General features: G+C 40.8%; 2 protein-coding genes across 2 annotated transcripts; one reads left to right on the plus strand and one right to left on the minus strand.

The window, feature by feature from the left end:
• Positions 1-365: 365 nt before the first annotated feature.
• EIF4A2 (eukaryotic translation initiation factor 4A2) lies at positions 366-6,286 on the plus strand. The gene is made up of 10 exons (XM_010080019.1): positions 366-416; positions 499-631; positions 893-1,032; positions 2,157-2,325; positions 2,520-2,629; positions 2,751-2,894; positions 3,302-3,439; positions 3,752-3,841; positions 4,083-4,162; positions 5,474-6,286. The coding sequence occupies exons 1-10, from the start codon at positions 393-395 to the stop codon at positions 5,616-5,618; spliced, it is 1,173 nt and encodes a 390-aa protein (XP_010078321.1). The 5' UTR covers positions 366-392; the 3' UTR covers positions 5,619-6,286.
• A 1,063-nt stretch (positions 6,287-7,349) lies between these two features.
• Positions 7,350-19,459, minus strand: RFC4 (replication factor C (activator 1) 4, 37kDa). Its single transcript, XM_010080020.1, has 10 exons — positions 19,317-19,459; positions 18,643-18,721; positions 13,945-14,024; positions 12,741-12,860; positions 11,878-12,021; positions 11,473-11,593; positions 10,920-11,045; positions 9,181-9,261; positions 7,979-8,095; positions 7,350-7,451 (listed from the first exon to the last, which is right to left on the minus strand). The coding sequence occupies exons 1-10, from the start codon at positions 19,448-19,450 to the stop codon at positions 7,365-7,367; spliced, it is 1,089 nt and encodes a 362-aa protein (XP_010078322.1). The 5' UTR covers positions 19,451-19,459; the 3' UTR covers positions 7,350-7,364.
• Between the last annotated feature and the right edge of the window lie 6 nt (positions 19,460-19,465).

Here is a 19,465-nt window from a genome sequence, read left to right on the forward strand (position 1 = left end):
CCCGCCTGGCGCTGATGCCTTTGGGGAGGGGCGCTGTGCGCCGGGACAGGGCGGTCCTGGTGCCGATGGGTGGTTTTTTTCTTATAGGCAAGGGTGTTTTTGGGGGGATTGAGGCTTATTTTTCTGGTGGGTTTTTCTACAGGCTGAAATAGTGGTGTGAAGGCTTGGATGGTTGCTGAGGAGTTGGGGTTAGTGGTGCCAAAGCCGGTGGGGATAGGGGTAGGAATTCTTCCTTTGGCAAACTATCAAGGCACCTGCTCGAATGATCTGTCACGGGTTCCAAATACGGGGTTTGGCAGCCAAGGTGTCAGCTCGCTTCTACGTGTTGGTTGCTGCTGTGTTAACAGTGTGTTCTTTTTGTTGTTGACAGAGACCATGGCGGCCCAGAGGGAATGGACCCCGATGGTGTCATTGAGGTGAGCACGTGAACTGGCTTGAGAATTTAACCGCTGATGGAGATAGGTGTTGGATTTAATATATTTTTTTTCTTTATTACAGAGCAATTGGAATGAGATTGTTGACAATTTTGATGATATGAATTTAAAAGAATCCCTTCTCAGGGGTATTTATGCCTATGGTTTTGAGAAGCCTTCAGCTATTCAGCAGAGAGCTATTATTCCATGCATTAAAGGTATGCAGGGGAGTAATTTGCTGGTATCAACATTGGATAAGTGGGAAAGTGTTGTAAGATGTATACACTTGTATTAGTGTGTGATGATACCTGTTTTTAATCCTTATGGAAAAAGTGATATGATGGTATACCATCTTTCGGGACTGACCTGAAATGGAGAGAACTGTTAATACTGATCACTTATTTTAAGGGGAATAAAATAAAACTAAAAACATGGATGACCTCTGTGGGAGCAGTAAATGTGTATCCTACTTTTTTTAGGGTATGATGTGATTGCTCAAGCTCAGTCAGGTACTGGCAAGACAGCCACATTTGCTATTTCCATCCTGCAGCAGTTGGAGATTGATCTCAAGGAGACCCAAGCACTAGTATTGGCCCCTACCAGAGAACTGGCTCAACAGGTATTGATAGTGTAGTTAAAAAAGATGCTCATGTGTTGCATAGGTTTCAGGTTTCACAACTGTAAGACAATAATCTTTCTTGAGGGGCTGTAACTAATACCCATTCAGAACCCTTTTTGTGTTGAGTAATGGGGATGTAAACTGGCTTCTGTCCTGCAAGTTCCCTCCCTGCTCCAGAAGTTGAGCTGATGCATGTGGGGGGTACACTGGGCAGGAGCTAGCTGCTAATGCTGTGTATAGTTCTGAGAGAACATCTTCAGCAGAAAAAAAATACAAGATACATTATTAAGAGCACAGTGTTCTGAGTGGAAACAAAATGTACTTTTTGGAAGCTTTTTGAACTTGGGTACAGTTGTGCAACATGAAAACTGCAGTGTGCATGTGGTCAATTGTTTTTTTATTTTTGTGATGTTTTCCTGATGGGATGTTACTGTATGCCTGCTTCACTCACCTTCAAGGTTTGCTATTGTCTTTACCAAGTGGGAGTGTTTAACAAAGCTTAATGGATACTTGATTTTTAGCTTGAATTGGTAATGTGGGGTCTGTTGAACAGAACTCAGAGTAGAAGATAGGTGATACACAACATCCTGTGTTTTTCAACTACAACATACTGAGATGTTAGTGCTATAGTAAAGATTCTTCTTGAAGGTAAACCGGACAGGAGAGAATCGTAAAAACAGCAGGTCAGGGGAACAAGAACCTCTGATCAGAATGTTTAGCCTTTGTTCTACTCTGAAGACATTAGTGAGGTGAGGCTTGTTTCAAAGCCTGGCATATAGCAGTGCACTTGTAGGCTCTTTTATGAGTTTCCTGCAAGTGCTTAACATGCAGGCCTTAACAGTTAAAAAAACGAGTTTGCTTCTAGAGGCCCTGCTTTTAAATTAGTAGTAGGAGATGCGTGGTAGTCACTTCTTCAGCTAGTTCAAGTACTAAGGACAAAAACTAACTTAAATACCCTTCTGACTTAAGTTTTCTAGTGAAACATTTCAATAACAAGCAGTTGGGCAAAATCACTAGCAACTGTTAGAGCTGCATAGTGTCTGTTCTCCTAGCTTCCAAAGTCCATAAGCACCAATGATAACAGGGCTTCAGGAACTACTACTAATGGGAAGGTTTTATTTTAGATTCAAAAGGTAATTCTGGCCCTTGGAGACTACATGGGAGCAACGTGCCATGCTTGTATTGGTGGTACAAATGTTCGCAATGAAATGCAAAAACTTCAGGCTGAGGCTCCCCACATTGTGGTTGGAACTCCAGGGCGTGTGTTTGACATGTTAAACAGACGCTACCTTTGTAAGTATGAGTTTAATTTTTCTCTTAATACATTTCCAGTATAAATTCCGCAGCCAGTAAGAGCCTAAGTAATGCATTTGCTGTCCTTGTGACGAGTTGTGCGGGAAAGCTTAGTCCTGAAAGAGGGTGACATTAACAGAAGTATTCAGTGTGTTTCAGAAACTTCTTGTGATATTCCTTTCTTTTTTTAATAGCACCTAAATGGATCAAAATGTTTGTTCTGGATGAAGCCGATGAAATGTTGAGCCGTGGATTTAAGGATCAAATTTATGAGATCTTTCAAAAATTAAGCACAAACATCCAGGTAAGAAACCTTTAACGTGGTTAAATTGATGGATGCAGATGGGTTACAGTGTATCTGAGAACTGTGGAATTGTCCAAACTGGTGTCCTAGGTACACGCTAACACCAAGTAATGCATTCTAGGTTGTGTTGCTATCAGCTACAATGCCCATGGATGTGTTGGAAGTGACCAAAAAGTTCATGAGAGATCCCATTCGTATTCTGGTGAAGAAGGAAGAACTGACTCTGGAGGGTATCAAACAGTTCTACATTAATGTAGAAAGAGAGGTTGGTATCAGTTGTACTTGCTCTGGCTGGAGGAGAGTTAAGGTTAAATTCTTTTACCTTCTTGCTAAAGCACTGTGCTAAAATTACAGAAACTAAGGCTGAGCTTTGGTTTCTGTAATAATGCTAGTAGAGTACACGCAAGAAGAAGAAAAACTATGCACTGGATCAAAAATGACTAGGGTGGACCTCTTTCTTAATGTCCAGTGTCCTGTGTCTTAAGATTTGGTGCCACAGTTGATGCAGAAACTTGTAGTGTCTTGTTCCAGCTTTTCAGGTTGTGTTGAATATAGTTGCACACTAGAGCATGCTTAGTTGGTGGTTGTTTTTAATTCCTTGTTTGGGGTTCTTGTTATATACGGAGCTGTCAGTGGCGTGAGGCATTTCCTGATCTTCTTTGTTCTGTTCAGGAGTGGAAGCTGGATACTCTCTGCGATTTGTATGAGACACTGACCATTACGCAGGCCGTTATTTTCCTGAATACAAGGAGAAAAGTAGACTGGCTTACAGAGAAAATGCACGCCAGGGACTTCACAGTCTCAGCTCTGGTAAGAATTCAACATAGAATTGAAGAAACTTCAACGTAACTACTGAAATGCCGCATACATACTGAAAAGTAAATTGTAATGAGCAATATAGCTCATTTATGTTAGAGCGAAAAGCAGGAAAGTTATAATATAGCTGTGCAGTGCTGTATTATCGTTCCCCCTGCTTAAAGAAAAATGCTTCCTTCTATCTCTACCTGCTATGTTCCCACGGCAGGTAGGGACGCTGGGTTTCATACATCCCTTTGGTTTTTAAAGGATATTCTAGTCTGGAGTATTGAGAACTATAGTAATTACAACTTTTGAACTCCACAGCATGGTGACATGGACCAGAAGGAGCGGGATGTTATCATGAGAGAGTTTAGGTCGGGATCAAGCCGCGTCCTGATCACCACTGACTTGCTGGTGAGTATTACCTTACACTGAAGACACGTCTGTTCAGATCTGGTGCCAAAAGCTTCATAATTTAGTGAAGGTTCTTGTGGCCTGAACTACTTGGAGCTTCTTGGAAGAGTAAAGACTGCGCTCCACGATGGACTACACGGTTGTAGTTCATCACTAACCATGTGGTCGACAAAAGCATGGGATAAAGAACTTGACCTAAAGCCTGTGACTGTGACAATAATGACTCTGTATTGCTTTTCAGGCTCGTGGCATTGATGTGCAGCAAGTGTCTTTGGTTATAAATTATGACCTGCCGACCAATCGTGAAAACTACATTCACAGGTTAGTCGGCTCTGTCTCCTAGTTGGTGTGTTACAAGAGTGTCACATCCTCTACAGAAGGCAGCACAGAACCTTGCCTGTTTTCCAATAACAGGAGATGTTATGCATCCATTCACACAGTAACTGCTGAAAAGCTGGCAGGAAATAAAACTAGTTGCGGTTTTGCTTTAAAAAAGCCCTCACCTGCAAGTTTATGGTTCTGAAATGAGGGAGGAGCAGAACTTTGGGACAAATAAAGCAGTGGGAAAACATGAATGTGTGAGTTCAGTGATGGCTATCATTCTTTGCAGAGATCTGGGGAAATTGCCAGCGACTGACCTGCCTCTTTGTCACGTAGGTTGTAGAGTATGATTACAAAAGCCATTATTGGCAGAGCATCTTGACAGCAGTGTGAGCCCAACCTGTAGGTCCTAATCTTCAGTTGCTGCTGCTCAGTAACTAGACCTTAATATTCTTAGCAAGCCAGTTGTACCGGACTGCTTTTGCCTCTGGAGGTCCAGTTGTGTTTGTGTTTTGTGTGCCTTGGTTGCTCCTCTTAAAGTGGGTTTGCATCCTCTCTGAGTTTCGTTTCCCTGGGTTTAGTTAATGGTTTCTAGTGACTGTCCCTAAATTAATGAACTGCTTTGTTACTTGATGTAAAAAAAAAAAAAAAAAAAAAACAGGAGCTGATGGCAGCAGTTGATGACACAAGATGGTGCTGTTTCTTTGTCATGATTATTCAGCAAGTTTTGTGAGTGGTTTTTGAGTTATTTAGCTCTGGCTGAGGAGGTGCTGTACTGTGCAGTCTGCAGGGAGGTGGAACTGATGGTGGGTGTAACCAAAGCTGTGCTGTGATGTGGTAGTGACTGGCTTGGCCTTAACACAAAAACACTGAGCTTGGATTTTTCTGTTTAAAAAACCCAAACTCTAGGTTTTCCCACTGGAGACAGTTACATTTTAATTAAACTTCTCAAGTGGGGTGTGCTGTTCCACACTACTGGATACAATGGGATTAATTTAGGAACAGTCTGATATTTGAACAGTAGCTTGCCTTTTGTATGCCATGTGCTTGGGATGGGATGCACATGGTGTGGGTCTGTTGGATCTCTGCAGATGAGAGAAACCTTTTCTGCTCTCTGTAGGATGGACACTTCTCTTGACTGTTGGCACTAGCTGATGGTTTTTCCTGACCAGACAATGACTTTGGTGGCAGCTGGTCCTGTAAATGCAGCATGAACTGGCCAGTGGCAGATAAAAGAGCAGCAGTTAGTGAATGGATCTTGTGGGCATTTAAAATGGATTAGAATAGTTACCATGTTTTCTTTCTGTGCAGAATTGGCCGGGGTGGTCGTTTTGGCAGAAAAGGCGTGGCTATCAATTTTGTCACTGAAGAGGACAAGAGGATCCTGCGAGACATTGAGACTTTCTACAATACTACAGTGGAGGAGATGCCGATGAATGTGGCTGATCTCATTTAATCCCTGGGATGAGGTGGTTGTGAATGCAGTGCTCGCTGTTGCTGAATAGGCGATTCACAACGTGCATTGTGCTTCTTTCTTGGGGGTTTTATTGAATCTTGTCTCAATGCTCATAAAGGATCAGAAATACAGATTTTTGATAAGCGAAGCGACTTTTTGTCGTGAGCTCCTGTGGAGAAAGCCGTTGGCTTTATCCACTTTAGGGTTAGACTGTTGGGGTTGGGTGGAAAGTCATGGGGTCTGTAAATTTTTTCTTTATTAGAAATTTATTTCCTAGTTCCATAGAAGTGGTTGTATTAGATGTTCTTTATCATTTAATAATTTACTTATGGACTAAAAGGTATAAGTGCTGTATAAAGTCAGCTAATTATGTTAAACTAGCCTACCTTCCTTTATTGTATGTACTTACACTTCAGATCGAATTGGAAAGGCCTTTCAAAATCTCTAAACTTTTATAAAAGCATTAAAATGCATTTTTGTTTCATATGTATTTATTCAATAAAGTATTTAATTAGTGGTAAGTGTGATCTGGACCCTGTTGCTAAGCCCCAGCAAGCAAGCAATCATACTATTGTCTTAGTTAGGGTTAAACCCAGTAAAATTTGCCATATTGCACATGTCTTAATGAAGTTTGAATGTTCAATAAAATACTTCTATATTCACTTAAATTGTGAATAGTTGCTTCTTGGTTAGAGGGGCATCTTCCTTCCTGCAGTGGTGAGAGCAGCTGTGTGTGACCTGTTGCAGGTTGGCAGCTCTCAGCAGGCAGGTTTGTGTGCAGTGTCCTGACCTCCTCTGTTGCACCAGTTACTGGGTTGCAAGGTAGTGCTCAGGTCAGTAAGGGGAGGGGCTCTGGTAAAGGGTGAACTTCAACTGCCAGAGGCTGTCCCCCTGTGGCACAGCTCATGGGTGATGGATGTGTGTCTACATCACCCTTCCATCAGAGTAGGAAATTGCTTGCTTGATAATCAGTACTGGCTTGATTTTAAAAAACCCCTGCCTGCACTGTTCATGCTTGCTCCCAGGTGGGGCAGTACAGGGCATTCAGCTTCCAAAGTAAATGGAAGCCAAACAGGTGTTGAAAGAAGCATTAATGAAAGGGAACAGAGCCATGGGTCCAAGACTACCCCAAAGATGCTCAACCACCCCTGAGAGATGTGTTCTCACAGGTAACAGCTTCAAAAACTGGTTTTGTGAGCAAGAAGCAAATGGGACACTTGGGAAAATCTAAGCCACTTCTTTAAAACATGACCTGCCCTTCACCCCGCATGTTTTCTTAAGTAGCTGAACAAAATGTTGCAATGCATTTAGTAGAAAGTGATTTTTGCAGCATTTACTGCTAAAGGGTCCAACATAAGATGGAGGTGGCAAGCCTCCTTTGAGCCTGAAGCCTTGTCCTTTTCCCCAGGCAGTACTTTCAAACCCAAACACCACAGGCTGAAAGGAACAATTCATCCTTTCCCTGCTCTCAGCTGATCAGTATGTATATATTCAATGCATTTACCTTTCCATGTGTAGGTGTACAACTACTGCAAAGCAGGAGCAGTGCTGGCTCCTCAGCAGTCAGATCTCTAAAGCATGGAAAAAAACACAAATATTCCAGCCTGAGCTTTTCCAACTGCAGAGCAGTCCTTTTATTGCAAAAACAGTACAAAAGTACACAGTCCCTGCTCCTGGAACATCAGCCCCCCCCCGTGAAACAAGACACTGCTCCGCTCTGTGCTGCTACCAGAGGAGTTACACATTCTATGTGAGCTGCTGCATCACAAGGGCACACAGACTCATCAACTGCAAGTATTCATCAGCACCGTCCGCCAGGCATTTGTCTACTTCCTGCAAAGAGAAGGTAAAACCTTCTTAAAACGGTGGTGTGCAAGGCAGCTGGCTCCTAGGTTACAACGGAGAACACCCAGAGAAAGTTTGACAACTGTTTACTTAATTGGTAATGACTTCAGTTTCACATCCCATACCCATCCTAGTAAACTGGGAAAAATCACCTCTCTGGCCTCCATCTTCTTGAGGAGGCTGAGATGTGACAGTTTGTAGGAAAGGATGCACCATTTGCTGTGCAACTCACTGCTCTGCAGGTCATCAATGCCATCTGCCTTTCTTCACTCTGAATTTATATTAAAAAATTTCCCACAAACCTCTTGCTTGAGCACCACTAGAACAATATCACATGGCTAATAATTCACTTAGCTGGATTTCAATTCCTGCTCAGGAAATTTCTCAGGACAAAAATTGAGGTTCTACAAAGAAACATTCAGAACTAAAATATTTCTGTATACTTCTTGGGAGAGGAAGTGCACAAACAAAAATTCATCAGTGGGGAGAGTTTTTAACTCGAGCTACAGACTTACCGCGAGTTTCTCAACTATGATAGATTTCTGCTTGTCACTGTAATCTTCGCTCTCCACAACAGTATCATGCAGCTGGTTTACAAGCTGAGCAACAGCATACCCTTCATTTATGAGATTCTGTGTCAGGGAGAGAGGAAAATGGAAATAAATCAGCAGCAGAAATGCCACAAACTGGAAAACCAAGATGAAAAATTGTCTGAACAGAAAGACTGTACTGATATTAATGATTTAACTTCTTCGAGGACAAGTCAGTGGTTTCTAAGTAGTCCGGCATCTTTCCGGACAGCGACCTGAAGTGAGCACCTAGGAAAGACTGCGAGAGCATGGCAGGCATATAGTAAGGATTTTGCCCAAATATTCTTCCAGCCCCTGACAATTTACATCTTGGGTATGTTGTGAGCTAGAGACATTTTAAGCATTTGACAACCTCCACTGAACCTGTCCAATCTCATTCTAAAATTAGGAAAGCTTAGCATCCACAGCATCATGTGGCAGTTTCACAGCTTTCACATTTTAAAGTGCCACCTACATTGATGGATTTTCTTCATCTGGTAGTTGCTAACCTCAGGCATACAGAGATCTGTAAGGCCAAAACTTTTTTAATAAAATAAAAAACATGGCAACTGAAGATAGTTGGGGTTTTTTTTGTACCAGTACAGCCCAGTTACAAAACTAGCAAATATTGAGTAGTCCACAAAGCCATTTAGGCAGAGAGTTGTTTATGCAAACAGAAAGAGTTGGTGCAACCTTATTTCTCTGTACAGCAAAATATGTGCTCATGCTTTATAGAAGTACACGTTCAACTTGTGTCAATGTTCTAATTTAACACAGCTTCTGTGTAACAAAGAAGGTGACTAGTCCAGGGCTAGTCCAGTTGACTGAAGACACAGTTCTAAAGACCCGAGCCAAGTGTCCCACCAGGAATTCCTACTCTGCCTAATTCAGCCTAACAGCTCCACATGTCATCAGTTTAACTCAGGAGAAAGCCAGAGTCACACTGGTAGGGAATCTTATTTGCAGCTTTGACAGTTCTTCCTCAGAAGAGAAAGATCAGAGTACTAACTGGTAAAACACATGCTTCCTGAAATGTCCACACTAACTGACCTGAGGCCAAATGCTCTTCAGCCGCAGCCCAGCAGTAAATTATTCCCAGGGCAGCGACCTAGAAAACCACCCAGGTTAGAGCACCAGGAGGACTGTACCTTTGCCAGTGTTTCCAGTTTCTCAAAGGAACCACTCTGGCAGACAAGTAGCAGTTCATCAGTTGTTTCTTGAGGGATGACCTATAACAAGAAGTTACATTGCTTAATTTCAACTTGGTAAACTTGCAATTGAAGTTGATGCCTACAGTAACAGATGCAAACTGGTTAGGAAGGAGGACATTTTCGCATCTCATTCCTCTACTCACCCAACCCCTTTAAAGCAAGTAAGAAAGACAAACTAGCTAAATTTTAAGAGTGAGAGCTATGCTGTAGTATTTGTCCTATATTGGTGATATTAAAATAAAAACTATACAATGATAGTGAGTTGTCAAAGTCACCTTCGTAAACCCAACACACAATGGCTTATTCAGGACACTGACTCGGTGGAGGACCTACTTCAGCAATTACATCAGCCAATGCTTTCTGCACCATTCTACACCCAAGCAAAAGAGCAAATGAGATTTCTCTCCAGTGGTGCACCAGGGGCATATAAAAAAGCCCAATGCAACAAGATCAGACAATAAATCAGAAGAAAAAAAATAAGCTGACAGATGCCTCTACTTAGCTCTGAGCAGGGAAGCACTGCCCACATTCTCCCCTCTACCCATTGTCATTCCTGTCAGCTGAATGGCTGGACAGTTCAGTTTCAAAGCTTCTTTATTAATCTTTTATACTAAGGTCACTCCAGGGTCACAAAAGTTATGTACAACCAATAACTTGAAGTGTTTATGAAGATGTGAAGTTAGGTTCCTTTGGCTTAAACAAGCATTATTCAGTAATGGAATGTCATGCTTCTCTTTCCTACCATTACAGTCAACTTCTGCCAGGTTTCTTAGAAATTGTGATTTCCAGGTATCTGTAGGTGAAATCCAGCTCTTTTCTATAGCTAGATACACATAACTGAATGAGTTCTCTGAGAAAATTGTTTAAAACTGTTCCATAAAACATGCACAGCAGCAATTGCCTCTGGTTCCATCGCAGCAAAGACCTCACAACCCTTACCATTACCTGTGAGGGTCCCACCTTCACAGGAAGTGTGTCCATCACTAAAGCCCATTTATTTTTCAGCTCCTCAACTCCTAATCTCATATTTCTTGCTTTAGGGGGTGTTTTGTTGCTATAGGAACACACCTTCACACAAGTTTTATTAACTGCCTTTCCTCTCAGGTTTCTCCTTTCCCTGTCACTATTTCTGTGACATTCTAGAAAAGTCACTGCCGTTTTGTCAAAAAAGCAAGATCCTGCAGAGATCCTTGAAGAGACACTGGCACTATGACCATTAAGTTGAAAATGAGCTGTTACTGAAAGTCATTCCCCTGGGGTGTTTCCAAACCATATTTTGCAGTGATCTATACTTATAAACACACACATACATATAACAGACACACACATATAGAGAAGGGCTAAAAAATGTTCTAGTCTACTGTCCCACAAAAGGCAATACATTTTGCATTCATGGGCAGAATATTTCAACTTCCGTTTGAACTGTAAGACTATTTTACACTTTTTCTTGACTTACAGAATAAGGTGCTAGAAACTTGCTTTGTAGTAAGGGTCCAGAATCAGGCAGGTCTTTAAAATTCTGGTGGATAGCATATCGGTACCATACTGTAATACTAACGTGTATAAAACAGTTTTTAAATCAAACTTTGAGTAAAGGTAGATACAGGTAGCAAGTACACTTACTAGACGAATGCTCTGCAGACTAATTATGTGAGAAACCGTAAAGCATAGCTTACCCCAGCAATTTCAGTGACTATCTTCTCTGTGATCTCCTTCCCGCCCATTAGGCGAGTGGCACTTTGAAGAAAAGTAATTGCTTTTCTTAAGTCCCCTTCTGAGACTTTAACAAGGTAAGATACTGCCTGAAAAATAATGTCAGAAAATGCCAAGTTTTATGTTCACTGTTAATTAAGATCCAGTACACCTTCTCACTCAGCACACTGATTTTAAAACATCAAGAAGTGCCTAAAGCAGATTGTCACAAGTTCCAAAGCGACCTCACCTCTCTACTAATACAAACAAGTGCTGGCAAATTCAGAATGAAGCACCGTTTAATGCAAGAATATTCAGCACAGAACAACAAGCCCTGCAGTTTTGCTTCAGTTTTCTCTGGCGGACATTCCTCTGGTTTTAGGAAGATTCTTAAAATTCATCTCATCTAAATGAGTTTACATATTGTATTTAATACAATTGAGCCGTCTGGAAAAGTTCACTGATTGAGCCCCTTTCGCTGTAATGCAATTACGCCCTGGAGCAAGCAATAAAATTCCACAGCAACCATGAAGTTACCTCACTGCTGATTTTCACATGTTCCTTCTCAGCAACGTCCAATAGCCTCTGCTGTTGGATTTTGTCTGACAAAGGCTTGAAGCGGAATTTAGAGCATCGAGATGTTAAAGGTTCTATTATTCTGAAAGAAAGGAAGGTAAGTGCTTGGTAAATGAAAGCTTTGTCTGTATGAACTTGACCCAAGCAATCAGCATAACCTTAAACCTGCGACACTGTAAAAACCAGAAGTTGATAACTAAACATTGTTTTCAGTCTTCTGCTCACACAGTTACATCTCTGTTAACTCGAAACCATGAAAACTAGATATCAACCTCCCAGTGAAGAGGGGGAGGAAAAAAAAAAAAAAAAAAGAGTACAGAATAGGAAGAACAACAAGTCCAAATAAGCAACAAATTCCACACATACCTGCTGATGTAGTTACAAATAAGGCAGAACCGTGTTGTTTTAGATTCTTTTTCCATTGTGCGTCTTAAGGCTGCCTGGGCTGCTGAAGTCATTGAGTCTGCTTCATCCAGGATTACAATTTTAAAAGGGGGACAAATTTTACCACTGAAATATGAGAAATCTGTTATCCAGGAGACATGCAATGTATAGACTGAGTAAAATAAAAAAAAATCACCACAAATAGCAAGTCATATTTTATTTAAATATTTATACCTGATAAATAGAAGATATTCAGAGACTCAATCTTTTTGATTATTTTCAGATAAAGGACTAATATTTTTAATTAAGGAGGGGACTGAGTTTCCATAAAAAACCCAACACTTGAATACTGCAAAAGTCCTCTCAAGTAGGTACTTTTGCTTTAAGTTTCTTCTTTTAACAACCAATGCTGTTCTAACACCTAACACCAGAATCTTGTTAGCAACTTATAAACTAGCACCCATCTTGTACGAGATGCTGCAGATGACAGGTAGAAGTAACCTCCACCACAATTTACCCACAGGAGCTGTTCCATGGGAGTCAGACAACATTTGCAAAGGCAACAACATATCGCCAAACCCAGGCGGCTTGGTCTCGTTGGGTTTTCCCTGTCTGCCTCTCTCTAACAGGGCCAGTAAACGTTTCTCCCAGGGATTCAAACTCTCAACATGAAATTACATGAAGTCAAAGCTTAGCCAAAGCACTGAGTGGGTTGCAAACTTCTGAGCAATGCTGACCCACCACTTATATTAGAATTACAAAGTTAACCTAAACAAAACCAACCACATGCTTTGTCCTAAGCAAGAAAGTCTATCAAACACAGCCAGCTTTGATCCAGCACTTACTCAGAACGGCTTCCAGATGCAGTTAGCTGAGCAAAAGCCTTCACTTTTTCCCGAATCACTTGTATTCCACGCTCATCAGAAGCATTTAACTCAAGGACTCTTTGCCGGAATAATTCAGGCCTGCGAAATTTTTATTACAACCCGTTAGCTGCTAACTCTTGTGATGATACATTTTGAAGTATACCAACAGTCCTTCTGGCCTTTTTGAATGGCAGGTATTATTTTTGCCAGCATTACTAAACAGAATACTTTGTTAAAAGACAGTTACACTGAGATCATTAAATGTTAGGTATGAATTTCCATAAGCTATTTTTACAGCTGCCTCCCAGACTGCAGAAGACAGTGAAGTGTAAAATTACATCAGTTACCCAGGGGAAAAAAAAAAAAAAAACTAGGAAGTTGGCTTCATAAGTTCAGAGCACTATATGATACGCCTTTCTACTTACATCCTGTGAGCAATGCGGAAGATCAAGTAAAATACCCAGATACAGTCACTGTCTGTGCTCTGCCATTGCAATACTACCAAAAAGAAATATCTATAAAGTATAATACAGGTAGTATTCTGCAGCAGTACTATACAGCAGCACCTCTTGTAAAAAAAAAAAATTAAAAAATCAGTGAATTTAAATGGGAGGGACTAAAATCAACATTATATTTGCTTATAACATCAAACCACCTTCTCATCCAGTTTTTGCTTATGGGTCACTGAATTCACTGTTCAAAAACTCCCAAGTGTTACAAGTGAGTTGATGAATGTACACACACCAAATTTTAGTCCAACTGCCAATATTACTTCCAGACACAATTCAATGGTACATAATAGAAAGATTACGATTCAGACATTTTATGAAGTGCTTTGAAATCTGTGTGTAGCTAACAACTTACTGAATATACCATTAAAATGGGAATTCCTTTACAAAGTTCAGTAAGGCACATGCAAGCCATTTCTTTTCACAGTCCTTGGTACAGGGTTACATGGCTGCTAGTCTCAAGTGTAAGTCTACATACGGGTAACAGCAATCAATGACTTGAGACAGGACAAATGAGAAAGAAATCTCACATTAGAGATGAATTAGAATGTGAAGATATTCCTGAAAAAGACCTAGACGCTACATAAGAACAGGCAATGACCAGAGGCACTCTGTCACATGAGTAGAAGACATGTGATAGTGGATTACACCAAAGCAACTTGATTCCAGCTTACCCAAAGAGTTCTCTAGCAGCTGCTAAAATAGTGGAAGTCTTTCCAGTTCCAGGTGGGCCATAGAACAACAGATTGGGAAGCTGAAACAGCAAGGCACAATTTTTTAAAAAAGCAAATAAACAAAACAAACCACAAACAGGAAAACCTGCTGAAAATCTGAGCACCCGACAGAACAGAAACTATCTACTCCTCCTCGTAGACAGTATCAAGTCTTTCATTCTAGGTCATTGCATACAGTGCTCTAAAGGAGGACTGACAGTTGCTGTTTATAACACAGCATGAACGCACCGTATTTGGTGGCACCATCACATGTTCTATCTAAACTGATATTTCAATTTATATTTTATTTTGATGTATTCCCTCCAGGCCATGTCTGAGATCACTAAAGGCTACAGAAGTTACTGTTATAACTGCAGTGACATGCAAATTTATCTAAGGATGCCCTTCGAACAGTCTGCATACTACTAGCAGTGCAGCTGTAACAATATTTGGCACAGGTTAACTATCCCGTACTTTCTCAGCTCCCCAAACTGCCTTTTCAAGCCATGCTGAGAATTCTGTGCTGCCATTAATTCCACTGCAATAAGGTGGCTTGCAAATGCCTGCACTATATTGCAGACATGCTGTAACACCCATCGCAGAGATGCCTGCAATGACTGACTGGAATGCACAACACTGGCAAGTTTCTATATCCATCCAAGGATTTTTCGAAGGAGGAGTCCAGTGGCATTTCTCGAGCTTTCAAATAATTTAATTAATAACCTCAGCATGAAAAATAGGCATGCATTAAAGAAATATGCTGACACAGTAAGATCAAAGCAGCACAGCAAAGACCGTAGTAATAATATAGAAGGACATTTAGCATGAAATCTTACAATTTGAGAAAATAACTAAATATCTGCTAGATGTCTGGAATTCATCAGTTGGAATAAAATACAAGCTGACTTTGTTTTGTCTGTCAGTCAGAGGAACAGTATAAGCCTGTGTAACACAGCTGTCCTAGGATATGCTGTTTCAATACAGATGGAAAATTACTAACATGACACTATAAGACTTCACCTGGAAAGCTACACACAGTTCAGGTCACCCTTAGCCAAGGATGATGAATCCAAACCGGGAAAGGTGATTAAAGGGGTGAAGAGCCTATCTTATGAGAAGTTACTTTGAAAAAAAAAAAAGAGTTTGATTTAGTTAGCTCAGCAAAACAAAGCTGAGAGGGAATATGACTGGTCTCCATAATCTATCAGAGCAACACAGGGACAAAGAACAAAGCTGGCAAAACCAAATTTGTGTAAGCTAGCTGTGACTAAGCTTTGGCTGAAATCAAGAAGCTTTATAATGAGCATAGGAGTGATAGCTTTCTATCCTACTATTTCAACTAACCCCTCTTACAAATTATCGGGCTTCACTTTAAAACTGCTGCCTTTGACTGTAGGGGATGTTCCAGTTGTACATTCTTAGAACAAGAATCCAAGAGTCCCTTCCAATCAATAGCAAAAAGACAAACCTCTCGGTCTGACTTCATTTCCAGCCCTTAAAATATATTCTATTTTTAAAGAGTCAACTAAAATTAGATTAGTGAATTTTATCCTGAATGTAGCAAGCAATGCAGACAGAATGGGAACAGCAAAACCAAAGACATTCAAAGATCAGAGAAAAATGCTGGAGTACACAATCCACAATCAGAAAACTAAAGAGAGACAGACCAACTTTGTAACAAGCATCCCACTGTAACAACTAAGATAAGACACAGAGAACAGATTCAACTGTGTATGTACTGTAAAAGTACAGACAGAAGATTTTCAATTTTCAATTTATAGTAAATAAATCAATTTCAAGTTTTGCCTGCTCTTTGTGCCAATCATTCATTGCTTGTTTCCCTAGGGACTAAAAAGTAAACAGCATTCAGTACTAACAAATGTTTTTTTCAACTTTAATTAGATACCACAACATTATTATCCCCCTGTACCTTTCAGGAAAGCTCCAGGGAGAGGAAATGTTTACAGAATGACAGCTGAAAATTTACCAACAACCATGTTAGGTTAGCACACTGCAAGGGTAGACATTTTTGTGGAGATTCACAATTTCACACCTCTGTGCTAATTCACAGTCTACCAGTTCTCAAAGCAAGCACTAGCAGGCAAAAAGTTTTAATAAGAATCTGTTTACTAATTCCATTACATCCATTCTTTGCTACTGTTTCTGTTTCAACCTCATTTATATTTGTTTCTCACTGAAGTTATCACCAGTATTTACACTACCTTTTCACCACGCGCAGCCTAATCCTTTATGTAACTGTGGCAGTATTTTTAAACAGACTGCAACCTGATCTGGTTATCCATTTTTCCATGCTTGCCAGGGGTAAGCAGGATACCTGCAGGCATCATCCTGCTCATGGGAAAGTTACCACATATAGTGCAAACTCCAAGTTCTTTTCTAGAAGTTTCAGTAGAAATGAAGATGTAAGTTGCAATGATACTCCTACACCCAACTCTCTTTTCAGTCATTAAGATATCATCAAGTAAATTAAAATTAAAGAATACTATGACACTTCTCAGTTTCTTTGCAAAAAGTAACAACAAATCAACAGTCCTGGCAAACAGAAATAAATTTCTCCTATTCAAAACCACTTGGACTCTGGAATCCCCAGTTTATAACAAGACAGATGCTTGCTATTACAGATGGAGATGTATCAGGGACTTAAAAATCTTGCTCCATTTAGCAGCTCCAAACCACAGCACAGAAATACTTACAGGCCGATCAATAAAGGACTGGCTCTCCCTTTTCAACACTAAGGTTTAAATAAAGCACATTACACAAAGCTATAGTGTTGTCACAGCTGTTTCTTTGATCTCCCTAGATCTTCAAATTCATTAAGAACTTCTGAAATAAATACCAGCCACCTTAGAGTTTAAATTACACTTCTGCCTTTTTGACAGAACGAGTCATCTCAAGAACTAACAAAAATGTCCAGATTTTAGAAGTGTCAAATATTTTAAAGTACTTGCATTATTTTGTTCTCAAATGCCTTGCTGAGTTTGGGTAGCTAAGGCAAAATACAAAGCCTTTTGCTGTAAGCAGAAGTTATGATTTGTCTCCTCAACTCAGGAGGCAAAAAGTCAACACAAGTGTACTAGGCTCATAATCTGAGAAACATTGCTGATCTTGAAGCTGTAAGGTTTCAAATAGCTGTTGCTCAAAATAGAACTTCACAACCCATCACCTAAGCAATGTTACATGACTGACGTGTCCAGACAGAACAGGTTGAAGCACCTCATTTCTCCTTAGCTGTTAATAGTTCCTTACAAATTACCTCAACCGTACAAATATTAGAATTCAGCAGCATTGCTGTTGAAACCCAGATTTCTCTGGGTACAACATTACATTACAAGGTCACATTACAACAGCATTCTCAAAGTAAACGGAATCTGGAGACATGAACTAAGGAAAAGAATTATACAAGTCTTTCCCAGTTCTGTCGTACCAGCTTCATTTTGGCTTCCTATGCTCAAAGTACTTCTACTTTTGCAAGTACTGGTTAAATTAATACTGTTGGGTAGAAATAGACTCATATTACTTAACACCAGAACTGCAAAGTAAATTGTCATAAGATAAAATTTTCAAATACCAAAGACTACCTGTGCATACCGTACATCAGAGCACACTACAGGCGAAAGGCTTCTTGCATAAAATTCTGAGAAGTACAAATTGTTCCTTTTAGCTCTTAGTGAGCAGACAGCCGTCTCACAAATCAGAACATCCACCAACCACTTCAGCTGGCATCACAGTCCATGAAAACAGAAAAAGCTTTTGGAGCACACAAATCACCCTTCTAGGTGACATGTGGAGCAAAAAAAAAAAAGTTTCAGCATGCACGAAGGAAGGAACTGACCAGATTTGCAAGAAATGACAGCCATCTCTTGGCTACCTACTTTACTTCTCATGTCAGTCCCTCCATCTCCCCATCACCTGGTTTGGAGGGAAAAACCATCATTCATACTGAGTATTTACTAAATTTTTATCCAAAAGCAAACACCAGTGTAAACAAAAGCAACTGACAATGCTCTGATTGGCCTCTTTATATTCTTAGGTCCCAGATTACAGTGAAGTTAGTGAAACTGTCATACTTAGCTTTGCAAAGCCAAAGAGACTGACTTGGAAACTTTAACCCAAAAAGTCAGGGGATCACCATCTAAGTAGCAGATCTGGCACTTATAACTTAAACTTCCCTCATTAGCCCACAGTATATTTGTTTTAATGTTTAGCAGTTTCATAAAGGCACTGGTAGATCACTGGAACTATTTAGGAATGACTGTCAATCCAGACTTTTCTATGAGAGAAAAATTTCCCCTCTCCTCTTAAACACCAATGTCAGAAGTACCAGCTGAATAGCAGTGTAGACACAGCAAAACCCTTTCCAGATTTGAAACTGTAAGCAACAAGTTCACCAACTACGCTTCTACAGAAAAATTCCAAACTGCATCACAGAGCTGACAATTTTACAATATTTAGAGGGCCGGAAACATCACAAATTTTACACATACATCACAGCATACTACAAGGGAGCTCCTTAACTTGTTTGTAAAATACCATTGTAAAAGTGATCATTGCTGAGTTAGAAAAGAGGAGTTTTTGTTACCACTGGGCAAAGTTCCTGCCCAAACATCCTGATTAGGCAGATGTTACCATTACACTCACATCAGCACCTTCCAAGGACTTTTTCAGCACAGCAACAACTTCATCCTGGAAGGCAACTTCATCCACATTTTTGGGGCGACTAAATAAAAAGACATTAAATGCAATTTATTAGCTAACAAAGTTTCAGAAGAAAACTGAAATCGAGAAAAATATTTCCTTTTCTGATTACATGAGGTACTGAAGAATTACAGCAGATTTTGTAGTTGAGGTCAGAGTCATAACAGGAAATCTGGCCTGCATTACTGAAGTGATCTAATTTCTCCAGAAGCCGTTTGTCTATTTCTATTGTAAACACCAGCCTGAGCTGCTTTTAGAAGCAGAACTGTATTGCACACTGCAATGTTTCACCTCTCCGTGAGCCGACAAAGGCTTCTCAGGGACAAAACACTGGGTGCTTTCCACACCAGGCCACAGGGACGACACTGCACCACTTGACAGGGGCAATGGAGGCGTCTTCTGCTCAGTAACACCAACAAAGGGCTCTTACAGCAGCTCACAGTGCTGGTTTTCCCCTCAAACTGGAAAAGTCAAAGCTGTTCTCCCCGGCAGAGACACACACCTACAGCTGCAAACCCCTTTGCTCTGCACCCGCTCCCGCCTCCACACACCCCTCCGCAGCCCACCGCCCCTCCCCTCCCCCGGCCAGCGACCCCAAACCCCAGAGCAGCCCTTACTATTTCTCCACCCAGGGGATGGGCTTGAGCCTCTTGCCCTCCCCGCTGCTCCCCGCTGCGCTGGCTGCGCCCTTCTCCTTGGCAGCGGGGGGCTTGGTGCTGATCGAAGACGGGCCTTTGAGGAAGGCCTGCATGGCTCCGGCTGGGCT

Source organism: Pterocles gutturalis, unplaced genomic scaffold (genome assembly GCF_000699245.1).
Source record: "Pterocles gutturalis isolate BGI_N339 unplaced genomic scaffold, ASM69924v1 Scaffold47174, whole genome shotgun sequence".
Taxonomy (NCBI): domain Eukaryota; kingdom Metazoa; phylum Chordata; class Aves; order Pterocliformes; family Pteroclidae; genus Pterocles; species Pterocles gutturalis.